The 16,694-nt window shown below is 29.0% G+C and overlaps 1 protein-coding gene across 1 annotated transcript in view; it reads left to right on the top strand.

The window, feature by feature from the left end:
• The window catches only part of LOC111640398 (NHL repeat-containing protein 2-like), a 28,200-nt gene extending 18,140 nt beyond the window's left edge, over positions 1-10,060 (top strand). Inside the window, exons 4-11 of the mRNA XM_023386407.1 lie at positions 2,120-2,284; positions 2,381-2,513; positions 2,594-2,684; positions 2,751-2,979; positions 4,879-5,001; positions 5,132-5,329; positions 5,401-5,587; positions 9,607-10,060. Of these exons, the coding sequence (XP_023242175.1) occupies positions 2,120-2,284; positions 2,381-2,513; positions 2,594-2,684; positions 2,751-2,979; positions 4,879-5,001; positions 5,132-5,329; positions 5,401-5,587; positions 9,607-9,866 (1,386 nt within the window). The 3' untranslated portion in view covers positions 9,867-10,060. The remainder of the gene's footprint in view (positions 1-2,119; positions 2,285-2,380; positions 2,514-2,593; positions 2,685-2,750; positions 2,980-4,878; positions 5,002-5,131; positions 5,330-5,400; positions 5,588-9,606) is intronic.
• The last annotated feature ends 6,634 nt before the right edge of the window (positions 10,061-16,694 follow it).

Genomic DNA, 16,694 nt, shown 5'->3' with positions numbered 1-16,694 from the left:
TTCAAATTACATCATTTCTATGACCAAGGGCGGCGTAAGGCATGGACGACGTGGGCCACCGCCTATGCCTCGCGGTCCGAAGGGCCTCGCGCCTCGAAGGTTTATGCATTACTTAAAAGCCGCGAACGCGACGAAAAAATTTTACTCGTCATAAAACGATAAATAGTTTGTCAAATTTTTATTCATAAAAATGCAGTTTCAACTGCTTTTTATTTTATAAAATCCGTCTTCTTGCGCCACCAGAGGGCCTTTTAAACAATAGGTAGTCTGTTAGCGTTGGTCAGTAGTAGTCCAAATTCAATACGAACGTTTGTTTCTTGAAAATTTGATCACGATTTAAATACAGTATTTATTTTTAATATTACTGATATGTCATCGAAAAGAAAATGTGTTGTATTATCATTAAAAGACAAATTAAAGTATTTGTTTCGATTATCCGAATTTTTCCTTATCCGGACTATCTTCATCCCCAATTAGTCTGGATAATTGAGGTTCTACTGTATTTAATTCTTGGCATAGTTTAATTAATATTCTAAGCTACTATTATTAACTTAATATAACAATCATAAAAGTATAAAATTACCTTTCTGAGTCACGAGGAAAGCTGAAAAAACTTTTATCATAAGTTTTCCATTTACAATTATGGCAGGTTGCTTTGGCAAAAGCCAGAAAATTTACTGTGAAATAATTTAATTGATAGTTTCTTGGGTTTTGTCTTGTTGATGTGCTTTGTTTTTAATTTCTGTCATTCAGTTCTTTTGTTGGTTCCTATGTTGTTTTTGTTTTTAATGTCGTGTTCGTCATTGTAAAATTTTCGGTATAATTCGTCTATTGTATTTATAAATCTAATCTATGTTTTTGTAAATATGTGTTTAATTTGTGAGTGAAAATAATATTTTTTGTTGTTTAGCTGCCTTATCATATCCCAAAGCGGTTGCAGGAGACAAGTGGTTAGGTCCCTCGCCTCACACCACTAAGGTCTTGGGTTTGAGTGGGGAGGAGAGCTCGCCAATGATCCTAGTCCAGGGGCCCCGCTGTAGGATGGGGGGGCCATGGTGACAATACTGAATAGACTGTAATTTTTCAGTTTAAAATAAGTCTATCTTTCTCCAATAGACATCATGCTTACTATTAGAGGACACTGTTTATTAGAGTAAATAAGGTATTATTGTTTAATTAATGTATACAAATATAAAAATCCAAAACAATAGTTATATGAGGAGCATCCAAAAAATAAAGAGCATTTGACTATAAAAATGATAGGAAAAAATTTCATTTAAGTAATTAGTACAAGACCAGTTACTTTTCAATATAGTCACCATTACAATTAAAGCACTTGTCGTAGCGTGATACTAGTTTTTGGATTCCTTTGTCAGACTACTATCATCAGTTTTTTTTTTTTTAGCCAGTTAGTGACAATTTCTTTCACCTCATAATCTGTTTTAAAACATTCCAATCTCACCCAAAAACCTTCACCTTGGGAAAGAGGTGAAAGTCACTGGGAGCCAAGTCAGGACTGTATAGTGTATGGCTAGCCAAAAAAATCCTAGCCAAATTTTTGAAGCACAGTTTGAGTGGCTGCAGCAGCATATGGTCATGCATTATTTTTTTTGATTAAATGTTAAAAACCATTTTCTCACACTTAGTTTGTTCATAATGTTATCATCATACACTTCCGTTATTTGCTTATGGATTCTTATAGGACTTTCTTTGCATTTAGAAAATTAATAACACATTTGGTGGGATTTTTATACACATTTTAACCCTTGACAAAGCATTAACAATAAGCCTGCCATTATTGAAACTCTACATGTGCTAAACTAACATATCAGAGAATAAATTGACCTTGAATAGATGGTGAGTGTTATGTGCAAACATTCTGTACTTTCTGGATGCCCCTCATATATCAAAACCGAACAATAGCCTGATATAATTATTATTGCCTTATTGTCCTTATTTCAAGAAAACAGACTTTCTTCAAGAAAGTCTGTTTTCTTTAAGAACGTTTGCTCAATTTTGCATTAATACTTAACACCAGTTTAACAGTCCTATTAATAATTTAAGTCCAAGTTGACAAATATAATAAGAATAGCCTGATATAATTCAGTAGTTAATGTTAATTATAAACTTTATTTTTGAAATAAAGGATATCATAGGAGGCTTGGAATCTGGATTTATTGATGGAAATTTTACTGAGTCAAGATTTTGTTCACCACAAGGAATTGCATGTAAAAATTCAAAATTACTTTATGTTGCTGATACTGAAAATCATGCTATAAGACAGGTAAACAGTTGTTAGTTTTTTGTTAATGACATATTTATTTCCTTAATTTTAACATTTGTTTAACAATTAAAGAATTTTAGTGAATAATTTGATTAGATAGATTTAGAGAGTAGAAAAGTGAAAACTATTGCAGGGACAGGTAAGCAAGGATATGATAAAATTGGTGGTAAAATTGGAATTCAGCAAGAAATTAGTTCTCCTTGGGATGTATGTTTAGCATCTTCAATTGGTAAATTATTATTATTATTTTTTTTTTTTAAACAAGTTTTTCATAATAGATACTATTATTTGATTATTTTCTCTTTTTAGAAAAAGTGGATGATTTATTATTTATAACAATGGCTGGAACTCATCAGATATGGGTGATATTTTTAGAAGATGCTATGCTATATGGTGAGAGGTAAAAATATTCATTTTTGTAAGATAACAAAACAATTTATGTTTAAATTAAATTTTATTACAATAGTTTTCAGAAAGGAACATGTGTTAATTTTGCTGGTAGTGGAAATGAAGAAAATCGTAATAATAAATACAGAATGAAAGCTGGATTTGCTCAACCATCAGGAATTGTTAGAATGCAAGTTGAAAAGAAACAATTTTTATATGTTGCAGATAGTGAAAGTTCAAGCATTCGTTGTGTATCAGTTACAGATGGTTCTGTAACAAGATTTGTTGGAGGTGATATGGATCCTGTTGTAAGTTCAATTTTAGAATATGTCATTTTATTTATTTAAATTAATAAAAATAATTGAAAGTAAGCAGTTTTTTATTTTTAATTTCAAAGTGTTTTTTATAAGAATATGATACCCCTATGATCAAAAAGTCCAGAATGGTTCAATAAAATGCAAGATTTGAATTTATTTCTCAAAATTTATTTTGTCCTCTTCAAAGTAATCCCTCCCACTGCAATGGATTTATATCAATGTTTTTTTTTCCAAACCTCAAAACATTCTTTAAAGTTGTTTTGTGAAACCTTTTAGAACTTGTACCAAATTTTGTTTTGTGGCATCAATTGCCTCAAAATGGTGACCACAAAATGGATATTTTAGTCAAAGAAACAGGAAAAAGTCACATGCAAGAAAAGAAGAGTGTGCTTTTTGACATTGTAAAACTTGTATATAAGATGTTGCATGTAGTTTTGAAGAGAGCATGAAAATATCCTCCTTTGATATGATCAAAAGAGCATATTTAAGCATATGTTCTCTTGTATATATGAAAACTAGATACTATAACATTTGATAATATAAAATGTATCTGGTTCTTTTATTTAAGTATCCAACTCCAGTTACATAAAAAAAACAAAAAATGGCTGTTTTATAGAAACCAATTATTCTTTAGTCTTTTGAGAACTTACTGAATTAGTGTCTGTTATAATGTTATAAATATATTTTCAAATGTAAAGTACTATATATATAGTACTTTACATTTGGGCAAAGTAATTTGGATATTAAAAAACTTGGATAAAAAAGAAAGGAAGAGATAAAAAGAAAAAATATTTGTTTTATATATCTCTTCCTTTCTTTCTTATCCAAGTTTTTTTAATATCCAAATTACTTTGCCCACTTAGTTCAAATATAGGAGAGTCTACTGTATATGTTCCTTCTATTATATTAAAACACTCAATGGTCATTTGACATATACTAGTATTGTTTGATATAAAGTTCTTGTAGTTTGCAAGTTCTATATTTTGTATGAAGATATTTACTGAAAATGTTAGAATTAAAAAAAATTAGGATAATTTTAGATATTTGTTTTAGCATCTGAAACATAGTTTATGCCAGGGATGGCCAACATACGGCCCGAGGGGCAGATCCAGCCCGTCTAATAAATTTATGTGGCCCGCGATCAATCTTCCAATAAAATATTAGCTACTGAAGTCCGAATATGCTCGATGAAAAGTTCTAACGCCTAAAAAATAAAAAATAAAAAAAAAACAGGGTCAACAACTTACTGTGCGTTTAGAGTTAACCCTCCATTACAAATCTTGTAAGTACAGCATAGAATGTTGATAAAGCATGATAATGTGAAAAATGTATCTGTAATCTCTATATACAATTTAGTCTCTACGGGGAAGTCTATCTTTCTCCAATAGACATCATGCTTACNGCACCACCTGAAAATCTTCCTAGGGCAGCTTCTGGTTCGGCCCGTGAAAAAAGTTTTCTTTCCAATTTGGTCCAGGGGCAAAAACTGTTGTCCACCCCTGGTTTATGCTCTTAGTTGAATAAATAAAAAAAAGCAAAGCAAATTCTTTATTTTAGAATTTCAGTTTCAAATTCTTTTGCTTTTATTGAATTCTTGACTTTAATTAATGTGTTCAGAAATAAATAAAGGTATTATAAACTTCATTAAAATTTTTTATTACAGATATTTTCTCATATATTATAAAGATTTATTTTGAAATATTAACTATAAGAAATATTTTAATTATATAGGCTAATTTATTATTTAAAGTACAGTATTAGAGTATACCATATATTTTGATTTTGAAGTTCAACCTATTTTCTGGTACTTACATATGATATTTAGATATAAAATTTAATGATATTTATTTATTTATTAAAAAATAAATATTAATGTTGTTTTATATTTAGAATTTATTTGCATTTGGAGACAAAGATGGAATTGGAATAGATGCTAAATTACAACATCCAATGGGTATAACTTATTCCGATTCTGAAAAACTGTTATATGTTGCTGATACTTATAATAATAAAGTAAGAAGTTTTTTATAAAAGTCTGCAAAATTATGTTCAGTTATTAAAAATGATTTACATTATTTTAAATTTGAGTTTAAAATATTAATATTTTTAACACTGTACATAAATTTATGAAATAATATTACAGATAAAAGTAATTTCCTCCATCACCAAGAATTGTTATACATTAAAGTTGTCAGATACAGAAAGTGATAAATCTGAAAAAGCTGAATTTTATGAACCCAGTGGCCTGTGTTTTGTTGATGATAATAAGACATTATTTGTAGCTGATACAAATAATCATTCAATTAAGATAATTGATTTAAAGAAGAAAGTTATGTCAGAGGTATGTTTTAATGAATAAAATAAATTTTACGTTAAAAGTACATAAAGAAAATAAATATTTGTAATTTGTAGTTAAATATCAAATGGAATTTTAAAGAATATGATACTACTGACCATCTGAATGTTAAATTGTATGACAAAATCCAAAAATATAGGTTACCAGTAAATGGATGTCTGAAATTAACTATTGAATTTAATTTCAAAGAAACATTTTCTCTTAATAAAGATGTTGACCAGATTTGGAATATTCAAATTTCAGGTATATTTTAAGATTTTTAATTTTTATTTTATTTTGTAATAAAAACATTTTATTCACAAGTAATAACCGTATTTACTTTTTCAGCAAAAATTTTAATACACAGACAAACATTTCTGGCCTAATTTATAGGTTATAAAATAAATTTGGACACAAATGTTTGTCTGTGCATTAGCATTTTTTCTAGAAAAGTAAATAAGGTTATTACTTGTGGAGAGAACTGTTTCCAGTTTGTGTTTTTCCTTATTTTTGTGAAAAAAGTTTATTTAAATGTAATTATAGATACATTTTTTCTAATGCTATAATTTACAGTTCAAAGAATAAGATATATAGGTAACTCCTGTATAATATGGCACTTCTATAGCATGGATTCACCCTAACACAGTTTGAGAATTGGGTAAAATCCTCATACAACATGAAATGTAATAAAAACTATTAAAGCAAACTTTATCTAATTTGAAATTAGGGAAATCCCCATACAACAGTTCAATAAACATGATAAAGCTTTTAAGTGCGATAGATACCTCATTTGACATTTTTCATTCGAGCGTGTATGTACTATCAGCAAAAAATGAGAAAATTATCATCCAGGTGTTAAACTACGTATAAATATTGCTATAAATTACTAGTGCTTTTGATGAAACTATTTTCGTCTTCTTCAGGCAGATAAAAATGGTTAATAAAGCTTTGGTTATATTCCAAAGCTTTTTGCCGTTAGAATAATTCAGAATCTTTATTCAAAAAAAGAATATTAACCATTTTTATTTACCTGAAGAGGATGAAAATAGTTTTGTCGAAAGCGCTAGTAATTTATATCGATAATTATTCGTAGTTTAACGCCTGAATGATAATTTTTTCGTTTCTTGCATATCTATTGATCGGTGTGAAGGCCAATCCCGTTCACATTTAACATACTATCAGATTTTCCTGCATAATTTTCATGAACTATTAGTACTTAAGTATATAAATTTTCTTTTCCACCTTCTGTCAACACACATGGTCCTTCTCAAAACTTGTTTCAGTCTTGCCAGATCTCAACACTTCTGCTTTTGGTGTTGCCAGATGTTTTTCCCTTATTCCATTCTTGCTTTATTCTGTCACCAGTTTTTAGGCATTGAACCATGCCTCCGACCCTTGGGACAATCCACACCTTTACAAGTATACTTTAAGACTTTAATTGTGTCTCTTTTTTGGCTTCGTAGATTAAAAATTTTTGGGTAAGTACTATAGTACTGTACTCAACCTTTTTTAAAGAAATACTAATTATGTTTTTATTTTTATGAATCTATAGCTGTAAGCTATGGCTGGCAAAAATAAAAAAATGTCTCTTAAAAGACATTTCATCTCCATACAAACAAAATTACAAATTTTAGATCGGCTCAAAAAGGGTGAAAAGATATATGTCACCAAATTGTTGTTTTTAAATGAAGCGACAATACGGACTAAAAGGAAAAATGAACAGAAAATTAGAGGTTCTGTTGCTGCAGGCTGTTCTATCTCCTCAAACATGACATCTCATCCTAGGACATCAATAATTGAGCAAATGGAAAAAGCCCTTAGCATCTGGATTGAAGACTGTTCAAAAAAGCAGATTCCACTAAGCACCAATATTATTAAACACAAGCCTTGAAAATTTATGACTACTAGAAGGAAAATGGAGAAACTGCTACTAATCCAGATTTTGTAGCCAGCAAAGGGTGGTTTGATCATATGAGAAAATGCCTATCACTAGAAAACCTGAAAATAGAGGATGAAAATGTATCAGCCGATAAAGAAGCTGCTGAAATTTATCCAATGGAATTAAAAAGAATTATTGAAGAGGGTGGATATTCAACACACTAGGTTTTTCCACTAATGAGCAGTCTCACTAGTGGAAAAATATATGTCTTTGATATGTCCAAGAGGACATATATTTTTAAAGATGAAAAAGTTGCTCCAGGCTTCAATGTATCAAAATACCATGTAATATTATAATATAAATTTTCGTCTACAAGTATGTATTTTCTGTTATCAGGACTTATTATACTGGCTTTACAGATAATGCTACAGAGTTTCACAGATCAAAAAATTTTTGTTTTATTTAATATACTTGCAGGTATATTAAATGAAAAACCTAAATAAGAGTAATTTACTGGTATACTGGGCAGTTAATAAAAAAGCTTGGGTGACTACTGAATTATTTAACAAATGATTTTTAAACTGTTTTGTACCAAGTGTGGAAAACTACTTAAAACAAAAAAATTTAGATTTTAAAGTTCTACTTATATTGGATAATGCACCCAGCCATCCGCAAGATTTAAATTGCCCAAATATCAAAATAATTTTTTTACCTCCAAATACAACTGCTTTACTTCAACCATTAGATCATTGAATTATAGCTACATTTAAAACCAATTGCATAAGGAAATCATTACAATGCGTTTTGAACAAAATCGATGATGAATCTATGGACGTCAAGGAGGCGTGGAAACTCTTCACAATTTTGGACTGCATTAATCTAATAAACTCATCCATCAGAGAAATAAAACCGACGACATTAAATAATTGTTGAAAAAAAAATATGGCCAGAGTCAATTCAAAGTAAAAATTTGATCGAGACAGCAGAAAACAGAATGGATGCACTTGTAGAAATTGCTAAGTCTCTAGGAGGGGAAGGTTTTGATGATATGACTGCACAAGATATCCAAGAATTACTGGTGGAAGAAGAAATTGATGAAGCAGGTTTGGTAGAAATGATATCTGGAATCCATGATAACTCAGAGGATGATAGCACAGGTGAAGACAAAGAAGTTAAAATGTTTATTCTACAAAGCATAAAGAAAGGCCTATGCTTAGCCGAACAGTTAGTCATGTTTCTTAAATGAAGATCCTTCAAATGAAAGGAGCACAAAGTTTAAAAGAGAACTTTGTAAGTGCTTAACACCATATAAGGAAATTTATAAAGATCTTTTAACTAAAAGCAAGCAATCTAAAATAACATATTTTTTGCAAAAGGTAGAGCATGTATCTGAAGAATATGCAGAAAAATGCTCAGAGGATAAGGATATCTTGCCAAAAAGAGAATGTCTTCAGTTAATAGTGTTTAGTGAAGATGAAGAAAACATTGTTTAATTTATATTAATATGAAACACTTCTTAAGAAAATTTTAATAAAGATATTTATCTTAATTATGAAAATATAATAGCATGTTTTTTAAGTTTTGGAACTTAACCCACCTTTTCGTACTAGTTCTTTGTTTTGTATAGCACAGATTCGCATAGCACGGCAATTTTTTGGAACATAACTCCCGTGTTATACAGAGTTACCTCTATGTCCCTATCATTTTGATATGTTATAAAATGTTTTTAAATAATCTTTCCTATATTTTACTTAACCAATTTTCAGGTAAATGATTGTATTTTTGAGTATTAAACATTTATTATTCTATTAATGAAGTAATAATATTGTGTATAAACTATGGAGAGATATATTTAGCTAATAAATTATATAAATTAGTTTTTAGTTCAAAATAATTTATTAACTTACTTTGGGCTATTAATAAAAATGAAAATCAGTAATTTAAAATAAATGAAATAATTTATAAAATCTGTGTTACATAATGCACCCTTAAAAAGTGAAATAAATACCAGTATTTATATTTAGCAAGCTATAGAAATGAAAGCACAAATTAATGGTTTACTTCATTTTGATATAGTATATCTGTGCTCTTATTTTATAATTATAATTAGAATAAAACGATTGAATAATATTTTAATTAAATACTTTATTATACTTTTAATTCATGATTTTTAAGTGTTGGAAATACTTATTTAATGTCGAATTTTATGATTTAGTAAGAAGGTTGTTTAGAATTTTAGGCATTGGTGTATAAAGTTCAGAAAACATTCTAATAATATTTCATGTAAATAGTTAATCTATAATTGAAAAATGTGGAAAAGCATTATTATAATATTGCAGTTAATAATAATAATATTTTTAAAATGAATTATTTTTATATAATTAATACAGTTTAATTTTTACAGATGATTCTCTTAAAGTTGATGGTGAAGACAATGGAAATATTGACAGCTTATTTGAACCACTCACTTTTATTTTGAAACCAACAAAATTATCCACAAATACAAATACTGTATGTGTTCTAATTAAGTTATTTTTATGTCATAAGGAAAAAAATGTCTGTTTAGCAAAGATTTTCAAACATAAAATATTAGTTGACATTTGTAATGAAACTTTATCAGAAAAAGATGCAATAGTTATAGCATTTAGCAAATTAGAAATATAAACGATAAATATAACAATTGCAAGTAAACAGCTTACTAATATAGCCTAAATAAAAATTTTCTTAGCAAAAGTTTACAAAATAGAATGATTATTAATGAAACTATTGAATTTATACATCTCTTTAAAGTGAAAGCAATGATGATGTACTGTACATATATTTTGATTGTTATATACATATTTTTATATTTATATTTTTTAATAAATGTATTTAATTATGCTTTTATTTTGTTCCTTATTTTATAGTTAGAATATTGTTTGAATTAAACATTAATTTAACCAAATCAAATAGTTACTAAAGTGCAACACAACATTAAATTTTCAATTTTTTTAATATTTTATAAACTATTATTAGTTAATATATTTTCATAGAATAGAAAACTTACTTTACTCTTTCAGAATAATAAAATAAATAATTATGATACATATGAAATATAAATTTTATCATACATATATTAAGACATAATATTATTTAGAAAGAAATATCCAAATCAACTAAAAAGGATTTTATATTTGCAAATGTATTACTAAATGATTGATACAATATTACTAATGAAAGTTATTGCATCATTATAATGCATTATTAATTGAGTGAACTTAAATTCCAGCAAGCACTAATAACTGGACCATATGCTTTGGATTTCATATTAATTTAAACCATTTTACAGAATATATACTATTGCACAGTTTTTCTTACTTGTAATTTCAAGTTCTATATAATGAAATATTTTTATTTTTTATGTTTTATATAAAAAATAAAAATATTTCATAAACAAACCAACTAGCAGAACTAAATGTCTGTTTTCAAATCAAATAGAGAAAAATGGTCACATTTTCTTTATTATACTGTATTTAGACTAATATAAAGAATCACAAATGACCATTATTAAAATAATCAGAAAGACTTTTATGTTGCTGGTGTCTATATAAACAAGATTAAATTATTTATTATAAATTATAAACAATATATATATATATATATACAAAATTATTTATCAATTTTGTATATATAATTTAGTTAGCTGTGCATACGTATGTTACAGTCAAAGATGTGTGTGTGCTAAATCATGTGAATAGCCAGTCATTTTTGTATACTGTGTTGTGTGTGTGATACAAATAGACAGAGCAGGGATGTTAATCACCACTCTAGTATGCAACATTGGCAATATGTTAAAACAATAATTTCCCAGTACTGCTTGGTGCTTGCCCGGTAATGATGTGAACTGTCATGGCAGCCATTGTACTTAATGTAATGCATTGGCCTTTCAACTATTATTTTCAGTTGTTAGTGAAGTAGAGTTAGTAAAAGCACAAATGGCACAACAGTTTCTTTAAAAAAATTTCATATAAGTTTATATTTCATATCATATATGAATTTGATTCAGTTGTATCTGAATTACATCCACTGTTATCTGAATGAAGATATTAGATTATAATGGAAACCAAATCTGCTGAAGATTAATGCATTTTAAAATCATAATTTAAATGTATTATATATACAGTATTAAATATATTTTTGTAAATACATACAGTAAGAAATTATTTATTAATTTGTACATATTATTAGCATTTAAGAATAAATAAATATTAATATTAATTAACAGTTTTTTCATGTTCAACATTTTTTTTATAAGTATAAAGTTTAGAAATAAAATGAAGATATTTTCTGATGATTTTATATTTTAGTTTAAAAAATGGCTTTTTGTTATTTAAAAAAACCTTTTATGCTCTTATTAATTCTACTTCACAAAACACCTAAAAATAATTAACTTGATACCCATTTCTCTGTTCTGCCTATTTTTTCTTATATGTCTATCTTTGTATGAGTGAAAAGTGGTTTAGTCTGTTTTGACAACTGCCGAATAAGTTGGAAGGACTGTAACCTTATTTTAATTTTTGTTATTATGTTTTAATAAATAGACTTTATTTATTTATCACATAAGCTTATACCATCTTATTTGAGAAGTAGAAAAGTTATTTAAGCTTGCATTTAGTGAAGATCTTATTGCTGTTCTTTCCCAACTCCGCCTCGTTGAGTTAGTTTCCTGTGTATCACGACTCGGTGTAGTGAATCAGGTTCGTTGGAAAGCACACCTCCGCACTCAAATTGAATATATTTACAGTTTATTTACAGTTGTAGAAAGTACAAGTTAGAAAACATAGTATATGTACAGGATAACCATACGTGGTGATTTGCGTGCCAGATTGGCGTCTGGGAACTAATAACCTTTGGAGAGACCTCAGTCAGCTTGTGGAGTTGGCTCAACTGCACAGTCGGTCCGGTCTCTGCACTAACCCGTCCCTGAGATGATTATCAGAGGAGAACACTCTCTCTATGCTCAGTGGGCTTCCATAGTGCCTGAGACTACCGTGTATCAGTCTCTTGCCCTTCTCCCCTCCTCTCTCGTTCGCCCCGCAATTTAAGGGTTTTTGGAACGGGGACTTCCGACCAATCACAACCCTTATTTATGCCCGAACAGCTTACACTTGGGTCCACTGTCATCCGACGAGAGTGAAGCTTACACAAACGTCCGCCACTTGTTTATGTTCGTTTGTTTACAATATGGCAAATGACTGCAGGTGGGTCCAATTAACAAAGCTGGTGCTTCCTTTGTTTTCCCTTGTTTACAAGTCAATACTTTACAAGTGGTATTACCCGACCGCACATGGGTCCAGTTGACAAGGTTGTGCCTCTTTTGTCCCCACTCTGCTAAAAGGTCACTCACTACTTTACACATTTATTCACTTTTAAATATTGGGACCCAGGACGTTTGCAAAAATTATTGTATGTCTGTGTTACATAACTAAATAAATGTCCTTGATTACATAGTTCTGCAATGCTTTAGAACAAAATGAACCATAAAAATGTTTACCATATTGATATTCAACAATGACCAATGATTGACTACCATTCAGGTTAATGCCCAACCATTGGCTGCATTTAGCAGACTCAACAATTCTGGAGATATTGAGTATTTATGATATCATCTAGCATGAGTGAGAGATGGGAAATTACATCCTGAACTATTTATTACACAAGGCCATGTTAAGCACTTTTGATGCCCTCTACAGTAGTGCTGTTTTGGAACATATTTGGTGTTTTGACATCACAGTTAGTAGTATATTTCATTTGCTAGTTGCAACTGATCAATGATGGCTGCTTCCTGTTCACTTATTATTCAGCAGATTCATATTCTTATGCAACAACTACCAATTGAAACACCTTTGCTCAGTCACAATGATTGATTCTGCTGAATGCAGCCATTGTTGACAATACTTACTGAAAAGAACATAGCTGGTGAAAGATGTGAATCTGTAATGTGTTTAGACAATGATGTCAAAGACATTGTTATGTTACTTTGGTCATTCATGTCAGTTTTTGTTTCATGCCATTACCATTGACTGTAACATACATGTATGTATTTGTTGATATTTCTGTTTTAATTGGTTTATATATCAGTTATTCATTATATGCATCACTATTATATTTCTGTTTGTTCTGCTTTGTTCATTTGAATATTCTTCAATAAATATTGCTTTGTTGTAGTCAGGGCTGTGGAGTCGGAGTCATGGAGTTTTGGTGTTTTAGTCGGAGTCGGATGGTAAGGAAAAGTCGGAGTCAGAGTTGGAGTCAGTAGATTTTTATGCGACTCCACAGTCCTGGTTGTAGTGAAAGATTAAATTTCATATTTTGTAATGTATTTTTAAACCTAAAAGAAGGGGTGAACTGAAATAAAGTTTAAATTTTAGATTAAAAAATATTGAGAAAATCCTTCAGCTTAAAAACTCAAATTCAACTTCTTGAATCATATTGTGAGGGACGAACAGACCCCCAATAAAGTGTTATTTTAAATTTTAAGATTTGGAAAATATAATCGGTTAAATTCGAACATTTTATCGAGTTAGGCTAAAAGCCATAAAAATTATTTCCCACGGGGTTTGTTCCTTGTTGAGTCGGATCAAGTTAGTCAGGGATGTGTCACCAGGAACTTTGAATGGAAAAGACATATTGGACGGGCGACCGTTAAAGGCCATCACCTGACCTCATGGAAAAAACCCAAGAGGAATGAAAAAGGGAAAAAGAAAAACGACCCCGAAGTCAGTCGTCATCCGAAGTCCCTCTACAAAAGTCGTCATCCGAAGTCCCTCTACAGAAGTCGTCATCCGAGGATTAAAACCGTGATCCAGGATTCAAACCGTGCCCAGGATTAAAACCGCAACCCAGGATAAAACCCGTGCATCAAAATTCCGAAATAACACCTTGACAGAAGTAACACCGTGTCTCCTTAAGAATCTCACCCCACTTCCGTGCTTCCACACCTCCGAGATCCAATTAACGGACAAGAACTAGTGGAAAGACCATTTCAGAGGAGTCAAGAGTGTCATCATACTACAGATCTGCGACCTAGGAAAAAGAAAGGTATTTATCAACCCGCGATTCGGTTGTAAACTCTCTCTCTCGAACGGAATAGTATAATTAAGTCCGCTAATATGCCGATCTCTGTATTTTCTTTGTTTATTATTAAAATTGATTTTTTGTTAGAAAATATGGAGTCCGAGTGAGTCACTTCCTCGTCTCTCTCCTCACCTCTACTCCGAATCCAAGCGCTCACACGCTACCGCTCGCGAATCTCGTGACATAAAGTCGCGATTTTCGAGTCCCCTAGAGACTCGGTGGTTTCATCCTGACAGGGCGCCGAAGAGGTGCCGACCCTACGGTCACAATATTTTATTTACACATACTTCTTCTGTATTTAAATAATCAAATTTTCTGTTATAAACATTATAAATATTTTATTCTTATTATTAATGATAACTTTTTATCCACATTAAAAGGAATTATGAGAAAAATTGAAAATTCTTTCAACTTTTTATCTAGTTTTGCTGATATTATTTGCCTGTATTTCATATATGTATAATTATCTATCTATTAATCTGTAAACTACATCTTAATTTTATAACTTGTTTAAAAATGCTACTTTTAAGTATTTAGAACAACAAAGAATATTTCAATAAATAGATCTGAAAAACTAAATGAATTTATAAATAATGAATTAAACTCCAATATTTAAATTCTAATAAAATCACTCTTTAATTTATATTAAGTATTTTATGATAATAAAACTCATCATCCAAAGAAAAAAAAACAGGATGATGGGCTTGGTTTCCCAAAAGTATTCAATAAAGTGCTTTTATTTAAGAAATGATTCAGTTAGTGAACTCCAATAAGCAGATTTTTAAGTTTAAATGAATGACAATATAAATGCTTACATTAATGATTAATCGTTTATCTTAATAAAAAATATTTTAAATATTTTAAAATATTAATTTTTAATGGTTTTATGGTTTTGAGTTACTCTGTCTTTCAATTAGTAATTAATTATAAATGGCATCATTTTTGTGAATAGTAAAAGTTATAATATTTTCTATTAAATGGGATTTTCTGAAACAAAACTGTTTTAGGTTAATGATTTCTTTTATTGTTTTTATAATTTAGAAATGTTTTTGAGTTTTTGGGGTTTTGAAAAATCAATATATATATATATATATATATACTGTATATATATGTTGTATGCCTGTGAAATAGTTTACATCTAAAATTTTTAAATTCTATCAGAGTAAGAGTAAAAATATCCGAAGAACAATATAATATAGTAATTTTTTTTTGGTCAAATAATATTATATTGCTGACTATAGTATTTATTGCCTATTGACAAGAAAATAAACTGACAAAAATATCTTCCCTATCAGAAATAAGTATAAAATCTTCAAAATTTATGGTTTGTTTATATAAAGATAGCTTTACCGATAAATCTCAAATAATACGACATTTTTCACATAAAATAGAAAGCTTTATTTTTATAGAAATTTAAAAGATGATAGACTCCACTTGAATTCTGACAGATTGAATGATACCAAACAACAATGTTATTGAATAAGAGTCAATGTATAATCCGCAATGAATTTTGAAAAAAAATAAAATATGCTCTACATTTTTATTATTCAGTAAATTCGATTTTAAATAGTTAAATTAGAATATTCTATAATAATAATAAACTTTTCTTAGTTGTGTTTTTAAATATACAGTCGACCCCCTATAACACTGTTGATTACTCCGTTTTATATGAATTCCGTGTTGTACGAGTCACTTAGATTTTACAAATACGTGAGCCACTCACAGCCCGGCAGACGTATTTGTAAAATCTAAGTGACTCGTACAACACGGAATTCATATAAAACGGAATAATGAACGGTGTTACAGGGGGGTCGACTGTAATTTGGTTTAGGTAATTCCACTGTCAACTGACTTTTGTTCCTGTGTTTTAGCTCATTTTTACTATATTGTTCATCATGCAAATAATATAAAAGTACGAAAAATAGATTTTAAATTTTCTTTTTAATCTAAACGATTTAATATTACTTTTGGTCAATATTTTAATATCAAGTATACAATTTAATGCCAAATTATATCACATTTAGTTACAATCAATCAATAGGAACAACAGACACACAATATATTTAATATAGTTAATTATTTATAAATAATTAATTTAAAATATTTCTTCATTATTAAAATCTTTAAATTTGATGCTGGAAATGATGAGACGTTAGGTTGACATTAAATAAATTTTAAAAGTGAATTAAATAATATAAATATTTTAGTCGCAAGATGGCGCTTAGAGTATATAAAACAATTACTTTCCCTTTTTAATTGATTTGAATATATAAATATTAAAGCGTATTTTTTTTTTATGTATACATCGATATTAAAGATTTTGTTTTATAATTATACGTGTATATTTTCCATTTTATCTATAATTTTAATAATTTA

This window comes from Centruroides sculpturatus, unplaced genomic scaffold, assembly GCF_000671375.1.
Source record: "Centruroides sculpturatus isolate CEXI.00-Female unplaced genomic scaffold, Cexi_2.0 scaffold1382, whole genome shotgun sequence".
In the NCBI taxonomy this organism is placed as follows: domain Eukaryota; kingdom Metazoa; phylum Arthropoda; class Arachnida; order Scorpiones; family Buthidae; genus Centruroides; species Centruroides sculpturatus.
The sequence above is the reverse complement of the archived record's forward strand: the minus strand, read 5'-3'. Positions and strand labels throughout refer to the sequence as shown.